The 23,803-nt window shown below is 44.2% G+C and overlaps 1 protein-coding gene across 1 annotated transcript in view; it reads left to right on the top strand.

Moving 5' to 3' along the window:
- The window catches only part of IQCA1 (IQ motif containing with AAA domain 1), a 170,513-nt gene that overhangs the window by 33,194 nt on the left and 113,516 nt on the right, over positions 1-23,803 (top strand). Inside the window, exon 6 of the mRNA XM_004262558.3 lies at positions 5,322-5,527. Within this exon, the coding sequence (XP_004262606.1) occupies positions 5,322-5,527 (206 nt within the window). The remainder of the gene's footprint in view (positions 1-5,321; positions 5,528-23,803) is intronic.

Raw genomic sequence — 23,803 nt, 5'->3', positions numbered from 1 at the left:
TAGAAGAAAAGAAATCATAAAGATCAGAGCAGAAATAAATAGAAACAAAGAAAACAATAGCAAAGATCAATAAAACTAAAAGCTGGTTCTTTGAGAAGATAAACAAAATTGATAAACCATTAGCCAGACTCATCAAGAAAAAAAGGGAGAAGACTCAAAAATCAGTAGAATTAGAAACGAAAAAGGAGAAGTAACAACTGACACTGCAGAAATACAAAGGCTCATGAGAGATTACTACAAGCAACTATGTGCCAATAAAATGGACAACCTGGAAGAAATGGACGAATTCTTAGAAAAACATAACCTTCTGAGACTGAACTAGGAAGAAATAGAAAATATAAACAGACCAATCACAAGCACTGAAATTGAGACTGATTAAAAATCTTCCAGCAAACAAAAGTCCAGGACCAGATGGCTTCACAGGTGAATTCTATCAAACATTTAGAGAAGAGCTAACACCCATCCTTCTCAAACTCTTCCAAAAAATTGCAGAGGAAGGAACAGTGCCAAACTCATTCTACAAGGCCACCATCACCCTGATACCAAAACCAGACAAAGATACTACAAAAAAAGAAAATTACAGACCAATATCACTGATGAACATAGATGCAAAAATCCTCAACAAAATACTAGCAAACAGAGTCCAGCAACACATTAAAAAGATCATACACCATGATCAAGTGGGATTTATCCCAGGGATGCAAGGATTCTTCAATATATGCAAATCAATCAGTGTGATACCCCGTATTAAGAAATTGAAGAATAAAAACCATACGATCATCTCAACAGATACAGAAAAAGCTCTTGACAAAATTCAACACCCATTTATGATAAAAACTCTCCAGAAAGTGGGCATAGAGGGAACCTACGTCAACATAATAAAGGCCATATGTGACAAACTCACTCTCAGTGGTGAGCAAACATCATTCTCAGTGGTGAAAAACTGAAAGCATTTCCTCTAAGGTCAGGAACAAGACAAGGATGTCCACTCTCACCACTATTAGTTAACATAGTTTTGGAAGTCCTAGCCATGGCAATCAGAGAAGATGAAGAACTAAAAGGAATACTTGGAAAAGAAGAAGTAAAGCTGTCACTGTTTGCAGATGACATGATACTATACATAGATAATCCTAAAGATGCCACCAGAAAACTACTAGAGCTAATGAATGAATTTGGTAATGTCGCAGGATACAAAATTAATGCACAGAAATCTCTCGCATTCCTATACACTAACAACGAAAGATCAGAAAGAGAAACTAAGGAAACAGTCCCTCTTCTTTGTCTTTATCATCATCATTTTAGGCTTCGCAGGCCACATGGTCCCTGTCCCACCTATTCAGTGTGGCCGTTGTAGTGTGGAAGCCACCATAGACAGCATGTAAATGAATGGGCATGGCTGCATTCCAATAAAACTTTACTTACGAAAATAAGCAGTGGGCCAGGTTTGACTCGTGTGCTATAGGTTACCAAACCTTTTTCTAGAGCAGTTAGTTTTTCCTCAAACCTGGATATTATCAGAATCACTTGAAGACTTTCCCAAACTACTAGTGTCTTACTTCTTCCTCACCCCCAGGATGGAACTGGGAATCCATATTTTTTTTTACTGCTTTTCAGAATTTTGAGGAAAAACGTGAACTTGGAAAAAAAACCTCACTGGTATATTTGAAGATGTGTTGCATCTAAAATAATTTCCCTGAACAAAGTGACTACTAAAAACAAGAAAGGAGCAAATATAAAATAAGAAGGAATTTTGGGAAGATAAGAGCATGCCCTAAAAAGCAAAACAATAATAACCCCTCTAAAATTCTAAATAAATCCAAATAATAAATGGACATAACTGAAAGCCAAATTAATTGTGAAAGGTAAAGATAGAGAAGTCTTCTGTAACATAGTGCGAGCAAGTAAAGGAGAGATGGAAAATACAAGAGAAAAGGCCAGATCAATCGGGTGCTCTGCCATTTATGTAATATTTGTTGCAGGGAGAAGAATGGAGAAAAAGAAATAATAGAAGGAAAATTTACAGAGGAGAAGACATAATTCTTTATATTGAAAGGACCCACTAAATGGAGAACGTGATGAATGAAGAAATGCTCACACCTAGATTCATTTTGATAAACTTTGAAAAGACGACGTGTAAAGCATCATAAGAGCAGAATAGCTTTACCTACAAAGGAACAATCATCAAATTTCCAACAAGCTGGTCGCTGGCAGCTCTGCCCATTAGCAGAAGTATCCTCCAGGGTAGCTACTAAGCTGCCGTTCAAGTGGGAAGGGCCAAGTGAGGACATTTTAGAAATGCAGGTACTTAGAATATTTGTGGCTGACCATATCCAGTCTGAAAGTTACACTCAAGGACATGCTTCACAACCTACATGTCCATCGACAGATGACTGGTTAAAGAAGATGTGCCGCATACACACGATGGACTATTACTCAGCCAGAAAAAGGAATGAAATTGTGTCATTTGCAGAGATGTGGATGGACCTAGAAACTGTCCTACAGATTGAAGTAAGTCAGAAAGAGAAAAAACAAATACCATATGCTAACACATATATATGGAATCTAAAAAAACGGTGCTGATGAACCTAGTGGCAGGGCAGGAATAAAGATGCAGATATAGAGAACGGACTTGAGGACATGGGGCAGGGGAAGGGAAAGCTGGAATAAAGTGAGAGAGTAGCATGGACATATATACACTACCAAACATAAGGTAGATAGCTAGTGGGAAGCAGCCGCATAGCACAGGGAGATCAGCTCGGTGCTTTGTGACCACCTAGAGGGGTGGGATAGGGAGGGTGGGAGGGAGGGAGACGCAAGAGGGAAGAGATATGGGAACATATGTATATGTATAACTGATTCACTTTGTTATAAGGCAGAAACTAACACACCATTGTAAAGCAATTATACTCCAATAAAGATGTAAAAAAAAAGAGAGAGAACAGTGAGACCAATAGCTCCCTCCCTCTGCTTGGCTCTAGCAGCCACACTTACACCTCTTCAGGAGCAGATGGGAGGATCTCTGTCTGCAGAAACCAGCTCAAAAGAAAGACATTTGGGTACTGATACTCAGATACCTCCAATAAAGCAGCTCTGACCTCACCAGTCAGCAACTCCCCTACACAGGTTCCAAACAGCTCTGGGAGCCTCCCTCCTAAATAAGCGTGAACCACCAAGGGTCACCAGTCACTTAGGAAAGACAGAGACCCAACAGAAAAGAAACTGGAAGAAAAAAAAGAGCAGTAAAATAAAACATAAATAACAAAATTCTAAAAGTAATAACCTTATGGAAATAAAATAGGATTATCGAATCCAGAAATTAGAACAAAATTCCGCAAAACAGGAGAATCAAAGAACAGTTGAAGTGCTGCTGAAGAGTTCAAATATAATAATAGAAACTTCAAAAAATAAAATTGAAAGAAAAAATTAAGAAAATCTCCTAGAAAATAGCAAAATGACAAAGAGATGGATGAGGGATACGTGTAAAGAAAATTGCAGGAGTTCTGAGAAGAAAAGAACTAAGAAAACAGAGGAAGGAAATTGTAAAGGAACAGTAACCAAAAAAATCCTTGTAACAAAAGGATATGGATTTTCAGGTTTAAAATGGTCCCTGGCTTTAGTTAGGTTGTATCCATACCTTGGCTATTGTGAATAATGCTGCAGTGAACAGGGGGGTGCAGATATCTTTTTAAGATCTTGATTTCATTTCCTTTGGATATATACCCAGAAGTGGGATTGCTGGATCATATGGTAGTTCTATTTTTAGTTTCCTGAGGAGCGTCCATAGTGTTTTCTGTAGTGCCTGCACCAGTATACATTCCCACCGACAGTGTACAAGGGTTTCGATTTCTCCACATCCATGCCCAACACTTGTCATCTTTTCCCTACTTGATACTAGCCATCCTTTGCTGAATCAGACTATAGTTTTTGGATTCTGGAAGAATATTTCCTCAGTTTTGGGCGCTATGCACAGTGTAGGTGACACAGACACGACACACTTTTATGTTTATCTGCATTATTATTTTCTCTACCACTTTATTAAGTCTATGCAATCAAATCACAATAGTAAATCAAGCCCTCGTTTGTAGCATTTGCTAATTTCGACGGTGTAAGTATTCCTATAGCCAACTGCAAGCTGCTAACCTGAATGAACACAGGAAGGTACGCACAGAAGTGACAGCATTATTACAGTATTTTCACCTTAGAGATACAACAGACATAATGACATCAAGAGCATAGATGACAATAAAATCCAGTAAAAATAATTATGAAGCAGTGAGTTTTTGGTATCGGTAACTTGCGTTGTTAACATAATTTAATCCTAAATTTATATAATTTAGCATTTAAAAATAACTGTGCCTAACAGCAAGCTTGCAAAGTTTCTGAAAATCTCTCAACTGGATCTCATGAGTCATTACAGGCTGGCCCCAGCACACCACTGAATTTGTCCTTAATTTGCTAACTTACCTGGGCTGAATCTCTGAACTCCTTAGAGCTCAGGATCTTTAGCTCATACCTATGATTCCCATGTGTGTTCTTCTTCTCCAAGTCCCTTTTAGTTCTTTCCATCCCAACCCACAAGGTAGCACTTTTATAGATCATTTGACATGGTTCCCTCTTGTGACGGACATTACTCTTATCCTGCCAACCTCATTTCTTGAGCGGTTCTAAAGAACAGGAATTATGTCCCAAAGTGACTTTGTATTTTCGGTGACCACAGCCCTCCACATGTTGCTGGACCAGTGCTGAGCATTTGGTGGGCGTTCTACAGCTAGACGCTGTTGCCTTTCTGATCAGCAGATGTGGAGAGAGAACATTCTGACAATAAGATGTAATAGCGTGAATGTCTGGAGTCAGCTGAGAATTTCCTGCTCTGGGGGGTCCTTAACAATACAGGGGATGTTTTCAGAGTTGGTTTTGGTGTCATTTTTCTTGAAATCAGAACACCCAAACTCTTTTCATCAATTCTCGCTTCATTTACTTTCTAATGCTGTATTCTTTCCTCTCCCACTAACCAAGAAGATTTGGAAAACTTTACCTTCTGTAACTTGAATGATTTTTTGAACGATTTACCGAATAAGCATTTTTTAAGCTAATTACCAGTTTCTGGGAAATAGTTCAGAGTGATCCCATACTTCCTCCCCATGGTTGTGAATTACTCCTTCAAGCCCTCCTGCAAGATCTGATTCTGTTGTTCTGTTTGTATTTCTTAATGGGTCTTTGGTAGAACACCATTGAAGATACTGACATATTTCATTATTGTCTAAAATTTTTCACCGCTCTGTAACCTTTATGATCTCAAACCTTTTGGCTTATATTTTCAGAACCCGCCTCCTTTGTTTAATGAAGTCAGTGCTGCATTAATCCAGGCTGACAGGGTGAGCCACCTGCGGGATGAGGTGCAGGTAAAGCATGAGGAAGAATACAGAGATGCCTTGGTTACAATCAAGGATGACTTGAAACTAATAGAAGGTCCCGACATCAAGGAGAACCTCCAAGATGAGATCCGGCGTTGGTTCATCGAATGCAGGTGAGTGTAGGACATCTATCCTGACAGTCGCTTCTGTGGTGGTTGACATTCTTGTGTGTTTTTAAGCACAGAAACATGTTGATATAGATTCATGTGGTTTTCTGGCTTCATTTTAGAAAAGTAGAATGTGAAGGCTAAGAATTTAGGCACTAATTCTTTTTTTAATGAAATTGCTTTTGTTCCTGGTTTTAAATACAGTCTATATAGTACCTCTATAGCCACATGACATTGAACGTCATGGGTGGATGACACAGCCCCAAGATGGTAAGCCTTCACAGGCCAGGTCTGTCTGAAATCCGAGGGGTCCGGCCACAAGCAATTCACGCTGCCCTTCCTTCTGGGATTTGACCCTAATTGTATGAGGCTCCACAGTCTCAGTCATGCTCCTTCTCTGTCATAATCCCTTGAAGCAGCTGCTGACTCTGCGACCTGATGCCTGGCCCCCAGGCCTCCCGTGAAATGATGGGAAGGTAGCAGTTCTGGGGACAAGGCCTTATGTGTATTAAGACCTTCTTGTATTAAGGGTCTGCCTATATTAAGGGTCTTCTTTAATGCTCTTAAGTGAAATGTTAAGCAATTTAAAGCTTGTTTTCAAAAGGTGGTTTTTGTTTACAAAAGATGTGCTCCTTTATTAGAGAAGTACAGCAGAACAAACACTTAAAGAACCAGTACAAGTTTCCACACAGTAGAACAAACGCTTTGTAGGCAACCCAGTTGGAGCAGCTTTAAAATCTATTTCAAGGGCTTCCCTGGTGGCGCAGTGGTTGAGAGTCCGCCTGCCGATGCGGGGGACGCAGGTTCGTGCCCCGGTCCGGGAAGATCCCACATGCCGCAGAGCGGCTGGGCCCGTGAGCCATGGCCGCTGAGCCTGCGCGTCCGGAGCCTGTGCTCCGCAACGAGAGAGGCCACAACAGTGAGAGGCCCTCGTACCGCAAAAAAAAATCTATTTCAAGAGGGGAAGGAAAGAGAGCAGATTGTGTGATCAGTCCCAGGGCCATGGAAGCAGACCCGCCACCTGTTTTCTTTGGTGGGTATTGTGCTGTACCACATTAGGTTCAGAGACACTCAGATTCCAACTTTGATGAGCTCGTCAGGACCAGGGAATTTAACTTGTTGGCAATAGAAAACCAAACTCCTTCTCAAAACATTACATTAAAAGATGTTTATGTCTGTGGTAGGCAGCCTCCCAGATGGCCTCTGCTGACCCCACCTCTTCCTCTGGTAATGTCCTCCCTTTGAGTGTGATGTAGACCTAGAACTTCACTTCTAAAGAAAAATATATGGGGAACTTCCCTGGTGGACCCGTGGTTAAGACTCTGCGCTTCCACTGCAGGGGGCACAGGTTCAGTCCCTGGTCGGGGAACTAAGATCCCACATGCTGCGCAGTGCAACCAAAAAAAAAAAAAGAATAAAAAGAATATGGCAGGGGACTTCCCTGGTAGTCCAGTGGTAAAGAATCCACCTTACAGTGCAGGGGACGTGAGTTCGATCCCTGGGCAGGGAACTAAGATGCCACATGCCGTGGGGCAACTAAGCACACATGCCACAACTAATGAGCTCACGTGCCTCAACTACAGAGCCCACGCACCCTGGAGCCCTCGCGCCACAACTAGAGAAGAGAAAACCCATACACCACAACTAGAGAGAAGCCCAAGCACTGCAATGAAAGATCCCTTGTGCTTCAATGAAGATCTTGCGTGCCACAACTAAGACCCGACAGAGCAAAAAATAAATTAAATAAATAAATCTTAAGAAAACAAATATGGCAAAAGCGGTGGGGTGGCACTGCCGTCTTGCTTGCCTCTCGCCCCCCTCACTTGCTTTCACCCCTGGCTCTGAGAGGGATCAGCTGCTGCCCAGCAGAGGGGCCCCATGGAAGGAATGGAGGGAGGTTTCTGGTGACAGCCAGCAAGCAACTTGGGCCTCCTTCCAGCCTGAGAAGAGCTGAATCTTGTCCACAGCCACACGCATGAACTGGAAGGGCATTCTCCCCAAGGCGAGCCTTCAGATGAGGCTGCAGCCCCAGCCAGCACTGTTTGCAGCCTCGTGGGAGACCCCGAGGCAGAGATACCCACCTGAGCCACATCTAGTTCCCTACCTACAGAAACAGTGACACAATAAACATGTGTGGTTTCGGTCTCTAAGTGTTGGGGTGACTTAGCATGCAGCAACAGATGTCTAACGTACATCAATTATTTTACAATGATTCAGAAAAACTTGAACAATCATAAGCTTCTCTTGTGTTAATTCTGTATGGGATTCTAACATGCTATCTCCTCAATGATACTTAAATTTTATAACAAAGTTTCTTCAGGAATGTTTGATATAACAGTTACATGCTTTTGATTGGGGAGTTCTGTCCTTTATTATATAAATAGGGCTTTGAAATAGTTATGGTTTTTTTTTTTTTTTTTTTTTTTTTGCGGTACGCAGGCCTCTCACTGTTGTGGCCTCTCCCGTTGCGCAGCACAGGCTCCGGACACGCAGGCCCAGCGGCCATGGCTCACGGGCCCAGCCGCTCCGCGGCATGTGGGATCCTCCCGGACCGGGGCACGAACCTGCGTCCCCTGCATCGTCAGGCGGACTCTCAACCACTGCGCCACCAGGGAAGCCCATAGTTATGGTTTTTTAAAATTCAAAATCGATTAATTTTGTGAGCTTTTCTCTTTATATTGTATTTATCAGGGATATTTTATTGCCAAACGGGATATTTTAAATGAAAGGAATATTTTAAAATGAGAAATTTGACACTGTATTAATTCTACACTGATAACTGATAATAATAAAGAGATAGAGAAAAGATGCTGATAGGGAGGGAGACATTTACATACGCATATATCCCCTCTTCACTTTATCAGCTTCCTCCTTACTTTTTTTTTTTTTTTTTTTTTTTGCGGTACGCGGGCCTCTCACTGTTGCGGCCTCTCCCGTTGCGGAGCACAGGCTCCGGAGCGCAGGCTCAGCGGCCGTGGATCACGGGCCCAGCCGCTCCGCGGCATGTGGGATCTTCCCGGACCGGGACACGAACCCATGTCCCCTGCATCGGCAGGCGGACTCTCAACCACCGCGCCACCAGGGAAGCCCCCTCCTTACTTTTAATTCTGGTGATGGCTTCATGGAGACATAAGATATACATATACATATGTGTCTGTGTGTGTGTGTGTATGTGTATATATACATATATATATATATATATATATATATATAGGCAGATAGATATCTCAAACTTATCAGATTGTACACTTGAATATGAACAGTTTATTATATATTACACGTCCATAAAGCTGTTAGAAATAGATCAAAGATATATCAACAAAGATGTTAGTGTTTCAGTTTTTTAAAATAGCATGTTTTTTTGTTATTCAAACACCAAAACCCAGTATTCCAATCACTAGCCTTGTTCTCAGACTACCCCGCTACCCCCCTGCCAAACTCCCACTCGCAGTATAAGAAAAACTTCATCGGTAACAATTGTAGGTAACAATCTCTTCTGGCTTAAATAGCCTCTTTAAGGTTGACTGTCTATTTTGAGTAAATGTGCAGTCACTTCAGATGCCTCCCTATCACGAATGTCCCTGTTTTTCTTCCCTTTGTGGCATCTGACTGCAAAGGGAAGTTACCAACCCTCACAGCATCAGCTGGGGGCCAGCAGAGTGAACAGCATCTGGGCTCGGGCTATGTCAGCGCCCTGGCTGGTTTCCACAGGCGGGTGGTGTAGCCATCTGGTCCACGAGGAGAGACCAGTCCACCTGGTCTTTGGGGACCTCCTCCTGTGGCCTGTGGTTTCTGCCACGTGCCCTCACTCACTGGACAGCTGTAATTCAGGCCTCTCACTTCCTGAACAGGCCTCATCCCACTGGATGCTGGTTCCTTCAGGACACCCACACTCCCCAGGAGCGTACAGGGTGCCCTTCTCAGGCCTTGGGGGACGGGCGGGATCTCTCAGACCTTCCACCAGCAGGTCCCCTCCTCCTGGCTCCGTCCAGCCCCATCATATGCTGCACACCCAGGAAGACAAGCACTGCCCAGATGGTCCCTGATGCTCTTCAGCCACTCCACGGTCTCTGCTGGGACCTCAGCACTCATCCCCTCCTTGACTGAGTCCCCTGGAGGATGGGGCCCAAGACGCAGATGGTGTCCCCACTTGTCCACCTTCTCCTCCCTTCCCCCACCACTCTACCTCACCAACTTCTTGTTCAAATCCATCCTCTGTATGAAACCCTCCCTGAGTGCTTCCCTACAGTTCCTCTCCATCTCCTCCTCGAGCTCTGCCCGCATCTTCCCCTTCCCGCTCCAGGCGATCTGCATAATCACAGAAACTGGAGCCTTGCTTCCTGAGAAATAGCTGTGCAGCCTTGGGCAAGTCGCTTAACCTCTCTGTGCTGTCAGTCTCCTCATCTGTGATACGAGAACAAGACTCAAACCTATTTTGTGGGGTTGTTAAGATATGGGAGACTTCGACCCCAGTATGCAGACCATTATTATTCCTACCGTATTGTACACATCTGCTCATTCATATGCCCCTCCCCCAGGTAAGTGGCAAGCCCTGTGAGGACAGTGCCTCGTGCTGAGGAGAGAGTGGTGGATACAGTCCCCATCCAAGCAGTGGGTAGTGCAAGCCAGCCGTATTGCGCTTTTCCTTTCTTATCTAATTACGTAATTGTGTCTGGAGGAAATATACTCAGGATGATTTTGTGCAATCATGGAACTTTAAGTAGAAAGGCATTGTTTCAAAAGAACTGTCTTCTGATTATTATCACTTTGGTTTATAATTGAAACCTTCATTTTCATAGTTAATGAAGATGATATGCCCTGTGTTCATGAACTTTCCTTATCAGCAACTTTCCTCCCTTTTCTCAGGACATCAGAGAACAGATGCCCACAACCATGTTTTCTACAAATGAAATAATTCTTTAATTTTAGATAGACTTTTATAATCCAATTTATTGTTAGGTGATATAACCAAGTTGAAAGCACTATGTACAATTATAACTCCAAATAAGCTAAAATATATTAAATATATGTATACACACATATACGTATATACAAAGATATATTCACACATGCATTTAATTTATTAAATATATGTTTGCATATGGATGGAGAATTTCTGGAAGGATACACTAGAAACTTTATTAGCATGGCCACCTCTGGGGACAAGAGCAGTGATGTTACTTTTATCTCATATTCTCCTGTACGCTTAGAAGTCTTTCTTTCAATAAGTATTATTTTTATAATGAAAAAGCCTAGTTAAAAATATATTAGAAGTAAAAGAAAGGCAAGAAGTTAATTTGGGATAATCCAAAATAAACATTTGAAATGTTAAAACACCCTAATTTTTTAAAAAGTATATTGATGCAATACCTGCAGAACACTCCTGGAAATTCTTTTGATGAAAGAATAGGGCGCCTTGAGGTTGGCAGTAACTGTGAGTTGCTCCCCCGTCTGAGGTGCTGGGAGGGTCATGGGAGACTCCTGATGGCCTCCTGGGAGCAGCCCCTCCCATTGGCTCTGGGCTTTCTTTGAAGACCCAGCCCTCCCGGCCAGTCCCCTTGAGGACATTCCATCCTGCTGTTACTGACCTGACAGTTTGGAGGCTGAGTTAGAGCAGGTCCCATGGGTATCCTGTGTGTAATTCACAGAGACGTAAAGATGCCTCCTTTTGAAGTAATGTAAGGTCGAGGGCGGATTTATTTTCATAATTGGATTACATTTATCTGATTGACTTTGATAAAATCCCTTTCCTTGCTTTTTTAAATCAAAGACAAATAAAAAGCAAATATTGTCTTTTGAAACATGAAACGTGATCAGTCTTCAGGATAAATTCCAACAGGACATACAGTGACAACTAAAGAATGACTAGAAGTTACAAATATAAACTCCCACAATTTTGAATACTAATTCTTAGCTGATTTAATCAATACTTGTAGTTGCCAAAAGTTGCCCAGTATTTTATCAAATACTAGGATTTGTGGTTCAAGTTGATTTTTAAATTATTTTAAAGGAAGTCTTTTTTTTCCAGTGTTAAAACTAATACATGCTCATTGTAGAAAATTTACAAGACAGTTTAAAAAAGAAAATTTAAATTGTCTATAATTTTAGTAGACAGAGATAGCTACTATAAAAATTTTTGGTAAATTGCTTTCCAGTATTTTTCTCTCATGTATATATTTTAACTACAGTTTTATGAATCCTTTTACTCATTTTTAAAAATTTAACACTGGGTTTCCCTATGTCCTTAAAATATTTTGCAAAAAGATGTCTTTCATGATTGCTTAACGTTCTGTTGGATGGATGGACTGGCTAATGAATCAATGTTTATCTTTTTAATATTTTGTCAAATTGATAAGAGAACAGTGCTGTCCCTTAATTTGCATTTATTTTATTATTTGGAGGGGTTGAAAAATCTTTTGGACTTTTTGTCAATAGCATTCCTTCTGTGAACTGCCCTGTCATTTATATGCTTCCCTTTGTGATGTCTTTTTTCTTAAGTGACCTCTAAAATGTAATATATATATAAAGTAGTTTAACCCTTGCATTAATTTGCGATTACTGCTGTAATGCATGACCACAAACTTGGTGGCTTAAACCAATAGAATTTTATTTTCTTCCAGTTCTGGAAGTCAGGAGTCTGAAATCACGGACTCGGCAGGCGTGCTCCCTCTGAAAGCTCTAGGGGAGAGTCGGCTCCTCACATCTTCCACTTCTGGAGGCTGCCGACACTCCTTGGCTCGTGGCTGCATCACTCCCGTCCCTGCTTCGTGGTCACTTGCCTCCTTCCCTTCTGTGTGTCTAATCTCTCTCTGTTCTTCTAAGACACTTAGGATTTCATTTAGGGCCCACCAGGATAATCTTATCCCAAGATTCTTAATCACATCTCAAATATAGATATCTTTGTTCTTATAAATAACATTCAGAGACTGCAGGAATTAGGACCCAGTATCTTTGGTGGCTGTTATTGAGCCTACCACAATCCCCAGCAACCCCATGAGATAAGTACTCTTCTTTCTTTCATTCGCTGGCAGCATTCCCAACGAAGGACAAAACGAGAAGTTCGTAGTCCTCTCGGTCAGCACCGTCCAATAGGACTTTCTGCAGTGGTGGAATTGGTCTGATGTGTTCTGTCCACTCCAGTAGCCACCAGCCACATACAGCTATTGAGCACTTGAAAGATGGTAGGGTGACAGAGGAGCTGAAATTTTAATTTAATTTAATTGTAATTCATTCAAATTTAAGCTTAGATAACCATGTGTCATTAGGGGCTACCATACTGGATGGCACAGTCGTGGGGATACTTGTTTCCAGAAGCTCTCTTGCTATCATTAGTATTTCTTTTGGCTTGGGACCTGTCACAGACCGTCATCTAAGTGTTACGATCCACGGATGAGCTTCATTTTGAAGTATCATAAAGTAACCTCATCCAACCCTTAGGGTGATAAAAGGAGAACCTTGAAGTCCATGGGAATGTGGGCTCTTGTCCGTGCAACAGCCTCTTCCTCCATTTCCCTCACGAGCATCAGAGGCACCTGATAGCTGTCAGCTCTGAAAACCGGGCCAAATCGAGGCCTTTGTCTCTTTGCAATTGGTCCTGTGTGGACCACTTCTCCCCACCTGCATTTTTTAACTGAGTTTGTTGAAACTATGCCCGGCATCCAGCTCACCTTCAATCTAGAGAGAAGTAAGACCCTCAAATGGGGCGACAGCCCTAGGACTGGCCCTGTGGCAGTTCTCCTGGGGTTTTAGCAGGTTCCTGTTAATCTTGAGGAATCTGGAAGTGGTAGTAAATTACATAGCCTTATTCCATTTTTTAAACCAACACACAGTCAGTCAGAGGTGATGGCTAAGAGGAAGGGCTCTGGGGGCTTTGGGATGCTGTTGGTCCTCAGCAGGGTGAGCCTGATGTGTGAAATAAAATGCCTTTTAATCTTATGATGTGATGGCATCTATCATGCTCTCTATAATAAACAAACACATTACAAATCACACAGGCACACACAGGAGGAGTGGTCTGAGAGCCAAGCTGCCTGGGTTCAAGTCCCGGCTCTAGCACTTACAGACTGTGTGTCCTTGAACCAGTTGCTTAACCTCTCTGTGCCTCCATTTCCTCAACTTAAAATGAGGATATTAACAGTATCGACCTCATGGATAGGATAATAGAGAATAATACATATAAAGCCCTTAGAGCAATGTGTGGCATACGATACAGCCTCAATAATTATTTTAAACGTACAGGAAGGCCGGTACATTCTCAGACACACAGTTTGCAGTTTGGAAGAGTTGCCGTAGCCATAGTGCCCTGCGTTTTCACTCCTGGGTCTGGAGCCTTTATATTCGCCGCTGTAAGCATCTTTTCAAGTGCTGCATCCTGATCTGCAGGACAGACTGACTGGGGATGGAGGCGGGCGAGGAAGGGCTGCCAGTGCTGGGGGTGGGGATAAACTGAGGGATGATAACAGGGTAGGCAGACAAAAATTAGACGGGGTGGAATGTGCTCTCAGTCCCCAGGGCGGGGGAGCCAGGACGTGACATGTCTACAGATCGCCAGCAGACGTACATCCTTCCTGGAAGAGGCCTTGGAATGCTTTGTTAATTTTTTTGATTAAAAAAATTAAGATATAATTTAAATGCGGTAACGTTCACCCTTTTGGGTACAGTTCTGCCCGTTAAGCTTTGTCATTTTAAGATATGTGGACCTGGAGAGACCTGCAGATTTGTCTCTCGGCCGCACAGTTTATGCCAATTTAGGGCTCCAGGAGTTTACACTGGAGGGGGCTCAAGAATTATCTGCAAGTGGAGAGAATGGTGCACTCACCACCCAGGAGAGCTCCCAGACACGTGCAGAAATTTGCTGAGGATGGGGACGTTTTTGGAGCGAGGCGGAACGACGGAGTTTCCTATCAGCCTGGAAAAGTGTATATCTCTTTTGGAAAAGACTTTCAGACCTCTCCCATCCAGCCTCCAATGCTGTCCCCCTGCCAGGACCTCCCGGGCCTGCACCGGCTTCCATCCCTGTTCACTCCTTCTGAACTTGCGTACCTGTCTACTGCTCCTCCAAGAGGGACCTCGCCAGGCGCTTCCCACAGATGCTCTTCTGGGATCCCGAGGCTTAGAAAGGCTGAGTGCCTTACTCGGGGTTCATGGCTCACGAGAGGCCATTCATACTCCAGTCTCTTGATTCCAAAAGCCATGATGCTCCCCCAACGGCAAATGTGTCTCCTTGTTCTGAGCATTCGAGCAACAGAAGCCTTGTCCTGTGTGTCTTGGGCTCCGTGGTCATTTCATAGGAAAAGATGGCCGTTGCCCAAGGCCAAGTGGCTCACTGGGTACCACCCGGAAACCAAGAGCTCTCCTTGTCCCTGACTCCTTCTCTGTCCCTGCTTCAAAGCCTCTTCCCGCAGAGTGAGGTGATGGTCTGTGTAGGTAAGAGGGAGAAAGACAGAGGAATCGTGGGATTTGAGAAAACTGGCTGATTCCAGTTATTTTACAGGTGACAAAAGGGACTCAGAGGGCTCAGGTAACTTGGCTAAAAACTTGGGTCGCTACGGGCAGAACTAAAACCAGGGTGAGCAGAGCAATGAAGCCTGATCATTGTGTAAAACGAGATGGGTTCTCAGGGAAAGGTTCAGAATTGTTCCGAGGACTTTTAAGGACATCAGAAAGAAACCACTAGAATGTTCACAATAGGTATCTTCCCGGGACTGGGACCACGGCTCTGTTTGTTCTTTTCCTTCGTATTCCAAATTTTCTACATTGAGCATGAGTTACTTTCAGAAAGAAAAAAGAAATTTCAGGAGGACAGTGGGAAAGGGATGGCCAGAGGAGGTGATTAGGGGTCGTTATTTTGAATTCCTTGCGTAATGATATTTTCAGTGAATTCTCAAAAGCAGCTGTGGTCTGTGGAGGAGATGTGAACACATGTGGATTACTCCTGTGAGAAGGTGAATAGCTTTTTTTTTCTTTGCCATTCGCTTTGGTGGAAAATATATTAGGTTGAATGGAGGACATAAGAAGAGGTGGGTGAGAAATCAAGGTTATTCACAGAGGCCTTGGGGACAAGTGCACACCTGCGTGAAATCACGTATTTTGCTGTCAGTCGTCACAGTAAATCAGACTAAGAACACCCAGCAGCTACAGGCTCTCTGGGCTTATCCAGGCACCAAGTCATGACGAAAGACAGGCCCTGAGGCTCTTTTGCAAATGCAGTGGCCAGACTCTCTCTCTGTGGTCCATGGTCATAGCCCTGGCTCCCAAGGTCCCCCCACCCCCACTGAGCCTCTGTCTTTCCCTCTAGATTGCAAGCCTTTGCGGGGGCAGGGCAGCAATGTCCTCTTTGGTTTTCTTCAAACCCAGCACAGTGCCTGAGATTCAGCAGATGTAACGCGTGTGCTGAGCTGAGCTGCGGTCACGGGCAGAGGAGAGCTGAAGGTCCAGCGAGATACTGTAATTAACGTTGGGCCAGATTGCAGCGCCTCTCACGCTGCTGCATGCTTCAAAAGCAGCTGGACAGCCCGTCAAAACGGGTTTTGCCCCCCACCCCCGAAGTTCTGATTCAGTAGGCCTTGGGTGGGAACTAAGAGTCTGCATTTCTTTTTCTGTATAATTACTTCCCATTCTTTTTTGTTTGTTTGCGGTACGTGGGCCTCTCACTGCTGTGGCCCCTCCCGTTGCAGAGCACAGGTTCCGGACACGCAGGCTTAGCGGCCATGGCTCACAGGCTCAGCCGCTCCGCGGCATGTGGGATCTTCCCGGACCGGGGCACGAACCCGTGTCCCCTGCATCAGCAGGCGGACTCTCAACCACTGCGCCACCAGGGAAGCCCACTTCCCATTCTTTTACTGATTTATTATTGTGCGTGTGATAAGAACACTTAACATAAGATCTACCCTCCGAGCAAACGTTTAAGTGTGCAGTGCAGTATTGTTAACTATAGGCTTTATGCTATACAGTAGATCTCTAGAACTTACCCATCTTGTATAACAGAAAGGTTGCACCATTTGACTAATACCTTCCTGGTTCCCCCTCCCCCAGCCCCTGGCAACCACTGTTCTACTCTCTGCTTCTCTGAATTGGACTATTTTAGATTTCTCATATAAGCGACATCATGTAGTATTTGTCCTTCTGTGTGTGACTCACTTCACTTAGCACAGTGTCCTCAAGATTCATCCATGTTGTCACCTATGGCAGGATCTCCTTCTTTTTATGGCTGGATAATACTCCATCGCATGTATGTACCACATTTTCCTTATCCATATATGTGTTGACGGACTTTTGGGCTGTCTCCATATCTTGGCTCTCGTGAATAACGCTGCAGTGAACCAGGCTGTGTGTAAAGAGAAAAACGTTTCCTCCTGTGTGTGTCTCCTTTACTCACCCACATCCACGCTGTCTTCTGACACCACGTGGGGGTGTCCACACATCAAGCAACTCTCTGCAACACCAGCTGGGTGTCCTACAATTCAGTGGAGTTCTGACACTCCCTGGAGAGAGCCTCAGACCCCCCAAGTTAAGGGCTCAGTCCCACAAAACTGCTTCCCCCAACATCAGATGTCGGTGTCAAATCCCAGGTTGTCACCTGTGCTGCTGACCAATCGGCTATAAATCGGGGTTCCCACGACTCCCCGCTTGGGTTCCATAATTTGCCAAAACAGCTTGTAGAACTCAGGGAAACACTTACTTACATTTACTTATTGATTATAAAGGGAAATGGTAAAGGATACAGATGGACATCCAGATGGAAGAGACACACAGGGCAAGGTGTTGCGGGGAGGGACACGGAGCTCCCATGCTCCAGGCACCACCCTCCCAGCTCCGCCACGTGTTCACCGACCCAGAAGGTCTCTGAACCCCATATACTTCGGGAAATTTTATGGAGGCTTCATCACATAGGCGTGATCGATCATAAACTCAATTTTCATTCCTCCGCCCTTCCTGGACAGTAGAGGGTGGGGCTAAATGTCTCAGCTTCTAATCGTGGCTTGTCCCCGCCCCAGGAGCCCACCCAGCATCTCCTCATTAGAACAGAACGCTCTCCTCTCACGGAAATGCCAAGGGATTTAGGAGCTCTGTGCCAGCAGCCGGAGGCAGAGACCAGTCGATACCTCTTCTGTTATTTCACAGTGGACGTGTAACTCTTTTTTTTTTTTTCAAATTTTTGTATTGAGATATATTCGATATACAGAAGACGTGTAACTCTTTGAGATCCCAATTTCATTTCCTTTGGATATATACCCAGAAGTGGGATTGCTGGATCACATGGTAACTCTATTTTTAATTTTTTAAGGAACCTCTCATACTGTTTTCCATAATGACTGAACCAATGTACATTCTCACCAACAGTGTTCAAGGGTTCCCTTTTCTCCACATTCTCCTCAACACTTATCTTTCCTCTTCTGATAACAGCCATCCTCACAGATGTGAGGTGACATTTCATTGTTATTTCAATGTACATTTCCCTGATGATTAGTGATGTTGAGCATCTTTTCATGTACCTGTTGGCCATTTGTATGTCTTCTTTGAGAAATATTTATTCACTTCCTTTGCCCATTTTTAAGCCAGGTTATTTGGGGGTCTTCTGCTATCGAGTTGTAGGAGATCTTTATATATTTTGGATATTAGTCCCTTATCACATGTATGCTTTGTGAATCCTTTCTCCCATTCTGTAGGCTGCCTTTTCGTTTTGTTGATGGTTTCCTTTGCTGCACACAAGCTTTTAGTTTGCTGTGCTTCCACCTGTCTATTTTTGCATTGGTTACCTGTGTTTTCGGTGTCGAATCTCGAACACGCTCCTGGGAGATGCTCAGAGTCCTGGTCCTGGGATTATACTTTGAGTAGGCTTGGGCTAGAGGCACTGCCACCCTCTGCGCACCTTCCAGGGAGGTGGGAAAGTGTAGGAAATCGCCTTAAGGAGTGTCAGAAAACCACTGAAAAAATTAAAACCAGTATTATCCTGGGAATGTGAAAGCCCCCAAATCTACTGACTCTCTGCTAAAGTCACTGGAAGCCGCCTCCGTCATAGGTACTTAATACATCGCAAGGCAGGACAAACTGTTCTTTGGACATGGAGCCTTTGGGTTTGTTGCAACAGGCTCTTAATTTTTGTGTCGTATGGTGACATATGTCAATACACATGTTGCTTCAGACAGAAATTATCATGCCTTTATGTTTCATTAATAGGTGCTTGTCACTCGATAGAACTAAGGTCAGAGGATCTTCAGAATTAACCTTTATACTCTAAAGCTTTTCTGTAATTCACTCTGTTGCTGTTTATGAAAGATTAATTTTGAAAGTAACGCATAGGAAATGAGTTTAAAATGTAAACATCTGTAAAGTTTCGTTTCCTAAACTTTCTGGACTCTTGAGTTAGGAAGGGCAGTGACTCACTCCTTTAAATGAGGAAAAGTCGATGGATGAATGATGTCTGGGCTTTAGAACTATAGGTGCGTGAACAGAAATGGACGGCCGTCTATTTAAATGGAAAATTCTCTCCCTTCCTTCCTAAAGTGATTTGTTCTTGCTTGGGTATGAATTTGTCTATACAGATAAATATTTCAGACAAAAGGTGAAAATAAAGCATATGTAACATTTTCTCAACAAAAGAGTAACCAAAGTCTAAATAATCAATGACGTCATCTGTAGTATATTGTTCCTTTTAATAAAATAAAGTGAGCGCAGGGCAGGGAGGTTCCTGTAGGATTCAAGCATGAGCAACGATAATACTTTGGAATCAAGAAGGAAGCTTCTGGGCTTCCCTGGTGGCGCAGTGGTTAGGAGTCCGCCTGCCGATGCAGGGGACGCGGGTTCGTGTCCCGGTCCGGAAAGATCCCACGTGCCGCGGAGCGGCTGGGCCCGTGAGCCATGGCCGCTGAGCCTGCGCGTCCGGAGCCTGTGCTCCGTAGCGGGAGAGGCCACAACAGTGAGAGGCCCGCGTACCCCCCCCCCAAAAAAAAAAAAAAAAAAGAAGAAAGCTTCTTTCTGGAGTAGCAACTGCTAATCATAGCCCACTAGTAAGTAGAACCATCAATGAATAAATCAGATTTTGTAATGTGCCACTGAGAAATCGCCTTGCTTTGCACAGCCTCTTTCCGCCTCTGCTTCGAGAGATGGCAAACCCCTCAGTTTCCCAACGAGGGCCATGGTAATTAAGTCCATGTGTAGCCAATTGCCTTTATTGAGTGTAAGTGAATTTATAGGCAGCAAGTGACACTTTCGGAGGCTTCTGTGCGGTGGCACAAGCTGCTTTCTTTAGAACGCAGGAGAAATTTATGAGCCTGCTGACATTAAGGGAGGTAGTTGGATGACTTGGGGGGGACCGGCCGGAAACCCCTCCATCCATATATTTTTCATACTTGGTGAAACACAGATAAATCTCTGCCCTGGGCATCTGAAACGGTGGGACCGTTGAAGCTCAGTGTCAGAGCTCAGGGGAAAAATTTATCATTTTAGTAGTTCCGCTTTCTAAATCACTGCAGACTCTAGAGCTGGTCCTTTTCACGTCTGTGAAAGAATTTTTGACAATATGCATAAATTTTTAATCAGCTCTAACTTTACCAGATGTTCTGTGCCTCACGTTTGCTAACTGAAACATAGAAGGCATGGGTGTTTTTCTCTTCAGGCTCCCTTAAATAAAAGAATATAAAGGTGGGTAGGTCTGTTGAAGGTGATTTTTATAAGAAAGTAACATTAATCATTGAATATTCTGTAAGAAATTAACATTGCCCTTCCCCCATTAACATTGTCATATATGAATTATAGCTTCTAGAGCTGAAAGGAACTTTAGAAATTGTCTGATAGACACACATTACTTACTTTTTAATAACGAATGAATAAACCTAGTTCAACAGCATCATTTGGAGGAGAGGGAAACCTACCAGCCTCCCACAGTGATGGAGCGATTTGCTCAAATCACACCTCTGATTAGTGGGAGCAGCCCACTTTTTTATTTTTATTTTTTTATTTTTTTGATGTGGACCATTTTTAAAGTCTTTATTGAATTTGTTACAGTATTGCTTCTGTTTCATGTTTTGGGGGTTTTTTGTGTTTTTTTTTTCTTGGCCGCGAGGCATGTGGGATCCTAGCTCCTGACCAGGGACCAAAGCCACACACCCTGCATTGGAAGGCAAAGACTTAACCACTGGACCACCAGGGAAGTTCCTACAGCTTTATTATTGGAACCTAAACCACCCGTGTGCCTTCCTTGGCCGTCAGCGCAGCTCTGCCTGTGTAAAGTGCCCGGCCGGGGAGCGGAGCCTGCAGGTTCTCGACTTGCTCCAAGCTTGGTTCTGCTGGGGCAGCCGGTGAAACTTGCTAAGCTTCAGTTTTCTCACCTGAAAAATGTTGATGGCAAAAATAGCACCCACCTCACAGGGCTGTTGGGAGGATTAAAGGAGACCATGATCTCAAGTTCTGAGCGCACAGTGCTTAAAAAGGAATATGTTACCATGGAAGATTCTTTGCAAATCATTTCAGTGCGGTCACTAGATCAGGTTATCCAGAAATAACATTGCTTTTTTTGTTGTTTGTTTTTTGCGGCACGCGGGCCTCTCCCTGTTGCGGCCTCTCCCGTTGCGGAGCACAGGCTCCGGACGCGCAGGCTCAGTGGCCATGGCTCATGGGCCCAGCCGCTCCGCGGCACGTGGGACCTTCCCCGACCGGGGCACGAACCCGTGTCCCCTGCATCGGCAGGCGGACTCTCAACCACTGCGCCACCAGGGAAGCCCTACTGCATTTTAAATAAAGATACAAGGTCATCTCCTTCAAGCCATTCAGTTTATAGGAGAGAGCCAGCAGCCAATGTAGAGCGGAATCTGCCCAGTGGGGTCCTAGGACCTCGGCCTTTCCAGCTGGACAGGCCACTTGACCTGAAGGAGCCGCTGCCGCTCGTGAAATCATCAACTTTGCCCAGCAAATCCCGTCTTGAGGCTGATTTTGGTCACGTGATATAAATGACAGTCCAGTAATCTGAAAAGAGAGGAGAAAAATCCTCGGACACAAAATATACCCAAATGCGTTGCTGGTCCCTCCTCTTAACAGCCAGAGGTCCAGGGCCTAGACCTTGCCTCCCTCTGTTCCCTGTCCCTCCTGGTGTCCATGGTAACCTCACCCAGGCTCACAGTGTTCCACTCCATCCCTGTTTGGTTGACTCCCACATGCGAGTCCCCAGCCCGGAGCGCTCGCTCTCCTAAACTCCAGATGTGGGGATCCCACTGCCTACTCAGTATCCCCACAGAGATGCACCTGGGGGTGGGGGCGACATCTCAGGCTCCACACATCCAGAAGTGCACTGGCATCTTATCCTCCCAAAGCTTCCCCACACAGCCCCCCACCCCAGCAGCTGTGAACCCACCCGTCCAGTCTCTTACCGTCACCCCGACTCTTCATCTTCTCTCAGCCCAGCCTGCAGTCGGCCAGAAAATCCCATTGGCTCTACCTTCCAGATATGCCCCAGGCCCACCGACCTCTCAGGCCTCTGACTTCACCACCACCTGGGGTCTGAGCTGCCTCAACCCCAGCCTGATGAACCCACCTCCGCGCAACCACCCGGGCTCCCTGAAATCTGTTTTCAGGATGAGGACAGTGTATTCACCACCTATTGCTGCATACATAACAGTTATCACTCAGACTTGCAAACTTAGTGACTTAAAAACCACACCCACTGCAGCTCCCACGGTCTCTGTGGGTCAGGAGTCTGGGCTTAGCTGCATCCTCTGCTCAGGGTCTCACAAGGCTGTGGTCAAGGTCCCACCTGTTTCCATGCTCTCCTGGCTGTGGGCCTCGGTTCTTTGCGGTTGGCTGGAGGCCGCCCCCGGCTCCTTGCCAGGTAGGCCTCTCACCATGGTAGCTTGCTTCACCGAAGCCAGCAAGAGAGAGTCTGGGAGAGAGGTGGGAATTACGGCCGTGGAGAGCCATCGGGGAAGTGATATCCTGTCCTCATGCTTCCTGTGTTCTGCTGGCTACAAGCCAGTCCTGGGTCCCAGCCCCACTCAAAAGGAAGGAGAGACACAAAGGTGTGGACACCAAGACACAGAGAACTCAGGAGATGCCTCAGAGTCTGTGGACACAGAGAGGAAGACTCATCCTTCAAAAACCTAAGGCAGGTCTTGACCCTGCCTTAAAAAGTGGCTCCCTTTCCTCTCCAGAAACGCAAGTTCGGGCTCGGTGTCCTGCGGCCACTGACAATCCTGGCTTTTCTTGGGGCAGCCCAGGGGCACCTCCTTCTTGGAGGATCGCCGTGACCAGGCCCCAGGAGCCTCCTCCACAGGGATTCTAGTGCCTGGGAGATATGCTTCCACAGTTTCTGCTCCCAGAACTGTCCCCAGTGCATGTTTTGTTGTTTGCTCTGATGAAATCTGGGAGAAGGGAAACTAGAGGCTTCCACTTACGTTACTGAATCCTCATTCTGCAGGATAGAAAATTATGTGTCATGATTATTTTTCTTGATTCATTTCCAACTTGTTTGTGTTTTGATTTTTCTGACTCACGTGTTCTTTCAGTTAGGACTTCTAGGTTTCCAAGTCATTCAGAGTTAGACACACGTGTTTATTCCTAGGAATAAAAATGGTTCAGTGGTAGGAGAATGCAATACTACGTGCATCAGGAAAAACAATATTATTCCAGGTCATGCAAAAAAAATATTTGATGAAATGGAACGCCCACTTCTTATTGTAAAAATTTAAAGACAAGGATTAATTCTTAGCACAATAAAATGTAAACTGAATAAAACAAGGATTTTTTTAATCTTCTGTTTACTGCTTTTTCCCTGTGCCTAGTCCGGTGTCTGGCACGTAGTTCTAAATGAGTGAATGAATGAATGAAACATCAAGTATTCTTTAAAACAAAAGAGAGCTATACACTTAATGAGGAAACACTGTAGGTCGTCCCACAAAAGGAAAGGAAACTATCGATGACTTTGTCCCCTAATAATTAGTGCCATGATATAAATTATTATCAATATAATGACATCAAGAGGAAACAATATTTTTTTAAATGTAGCAAAATGTATTTTTTAAAAATCAACCACAGACTAAGTATGAAAGAGAAGTATATGAAAGTTTAAGCAGTCTATAAATGTTAAAAGGAAGAAATTTTAAAAGACTTGAATAAGTGGTGAGACGTGCCATGTTTCTGGTTAAACAGAAAGATGACATGATTGCTCTGGGTAATTTATAGAAAGGACACAATTTCAATTAAAGTCCCAACAGGATTATTTATTGAACTTGAAAACGTAATTATTAAAGTCATTAGGATTAAAATAAGAAAATAAGAACCATAAGGAAGAAC

Source organism: Orcinus orca, chromosome 7, assembly GCF_937001465.1.
Source record: "Orcinus orca chromosome 7, mOrcOrc1.1, whole genome shotgun sequence".
Classification (NCBI taxonomy): domain Eukaryota; kingdom Metazoa; phylum Chordata; class Mammalia; order Artiodactyla; family Delphinidae; genus Orcinus; species Orcinus orca.
Note: the sequence above shows the minus strand (reverse complement) of the source record. Positions and strands in the feature narration are given on the sequence as shown.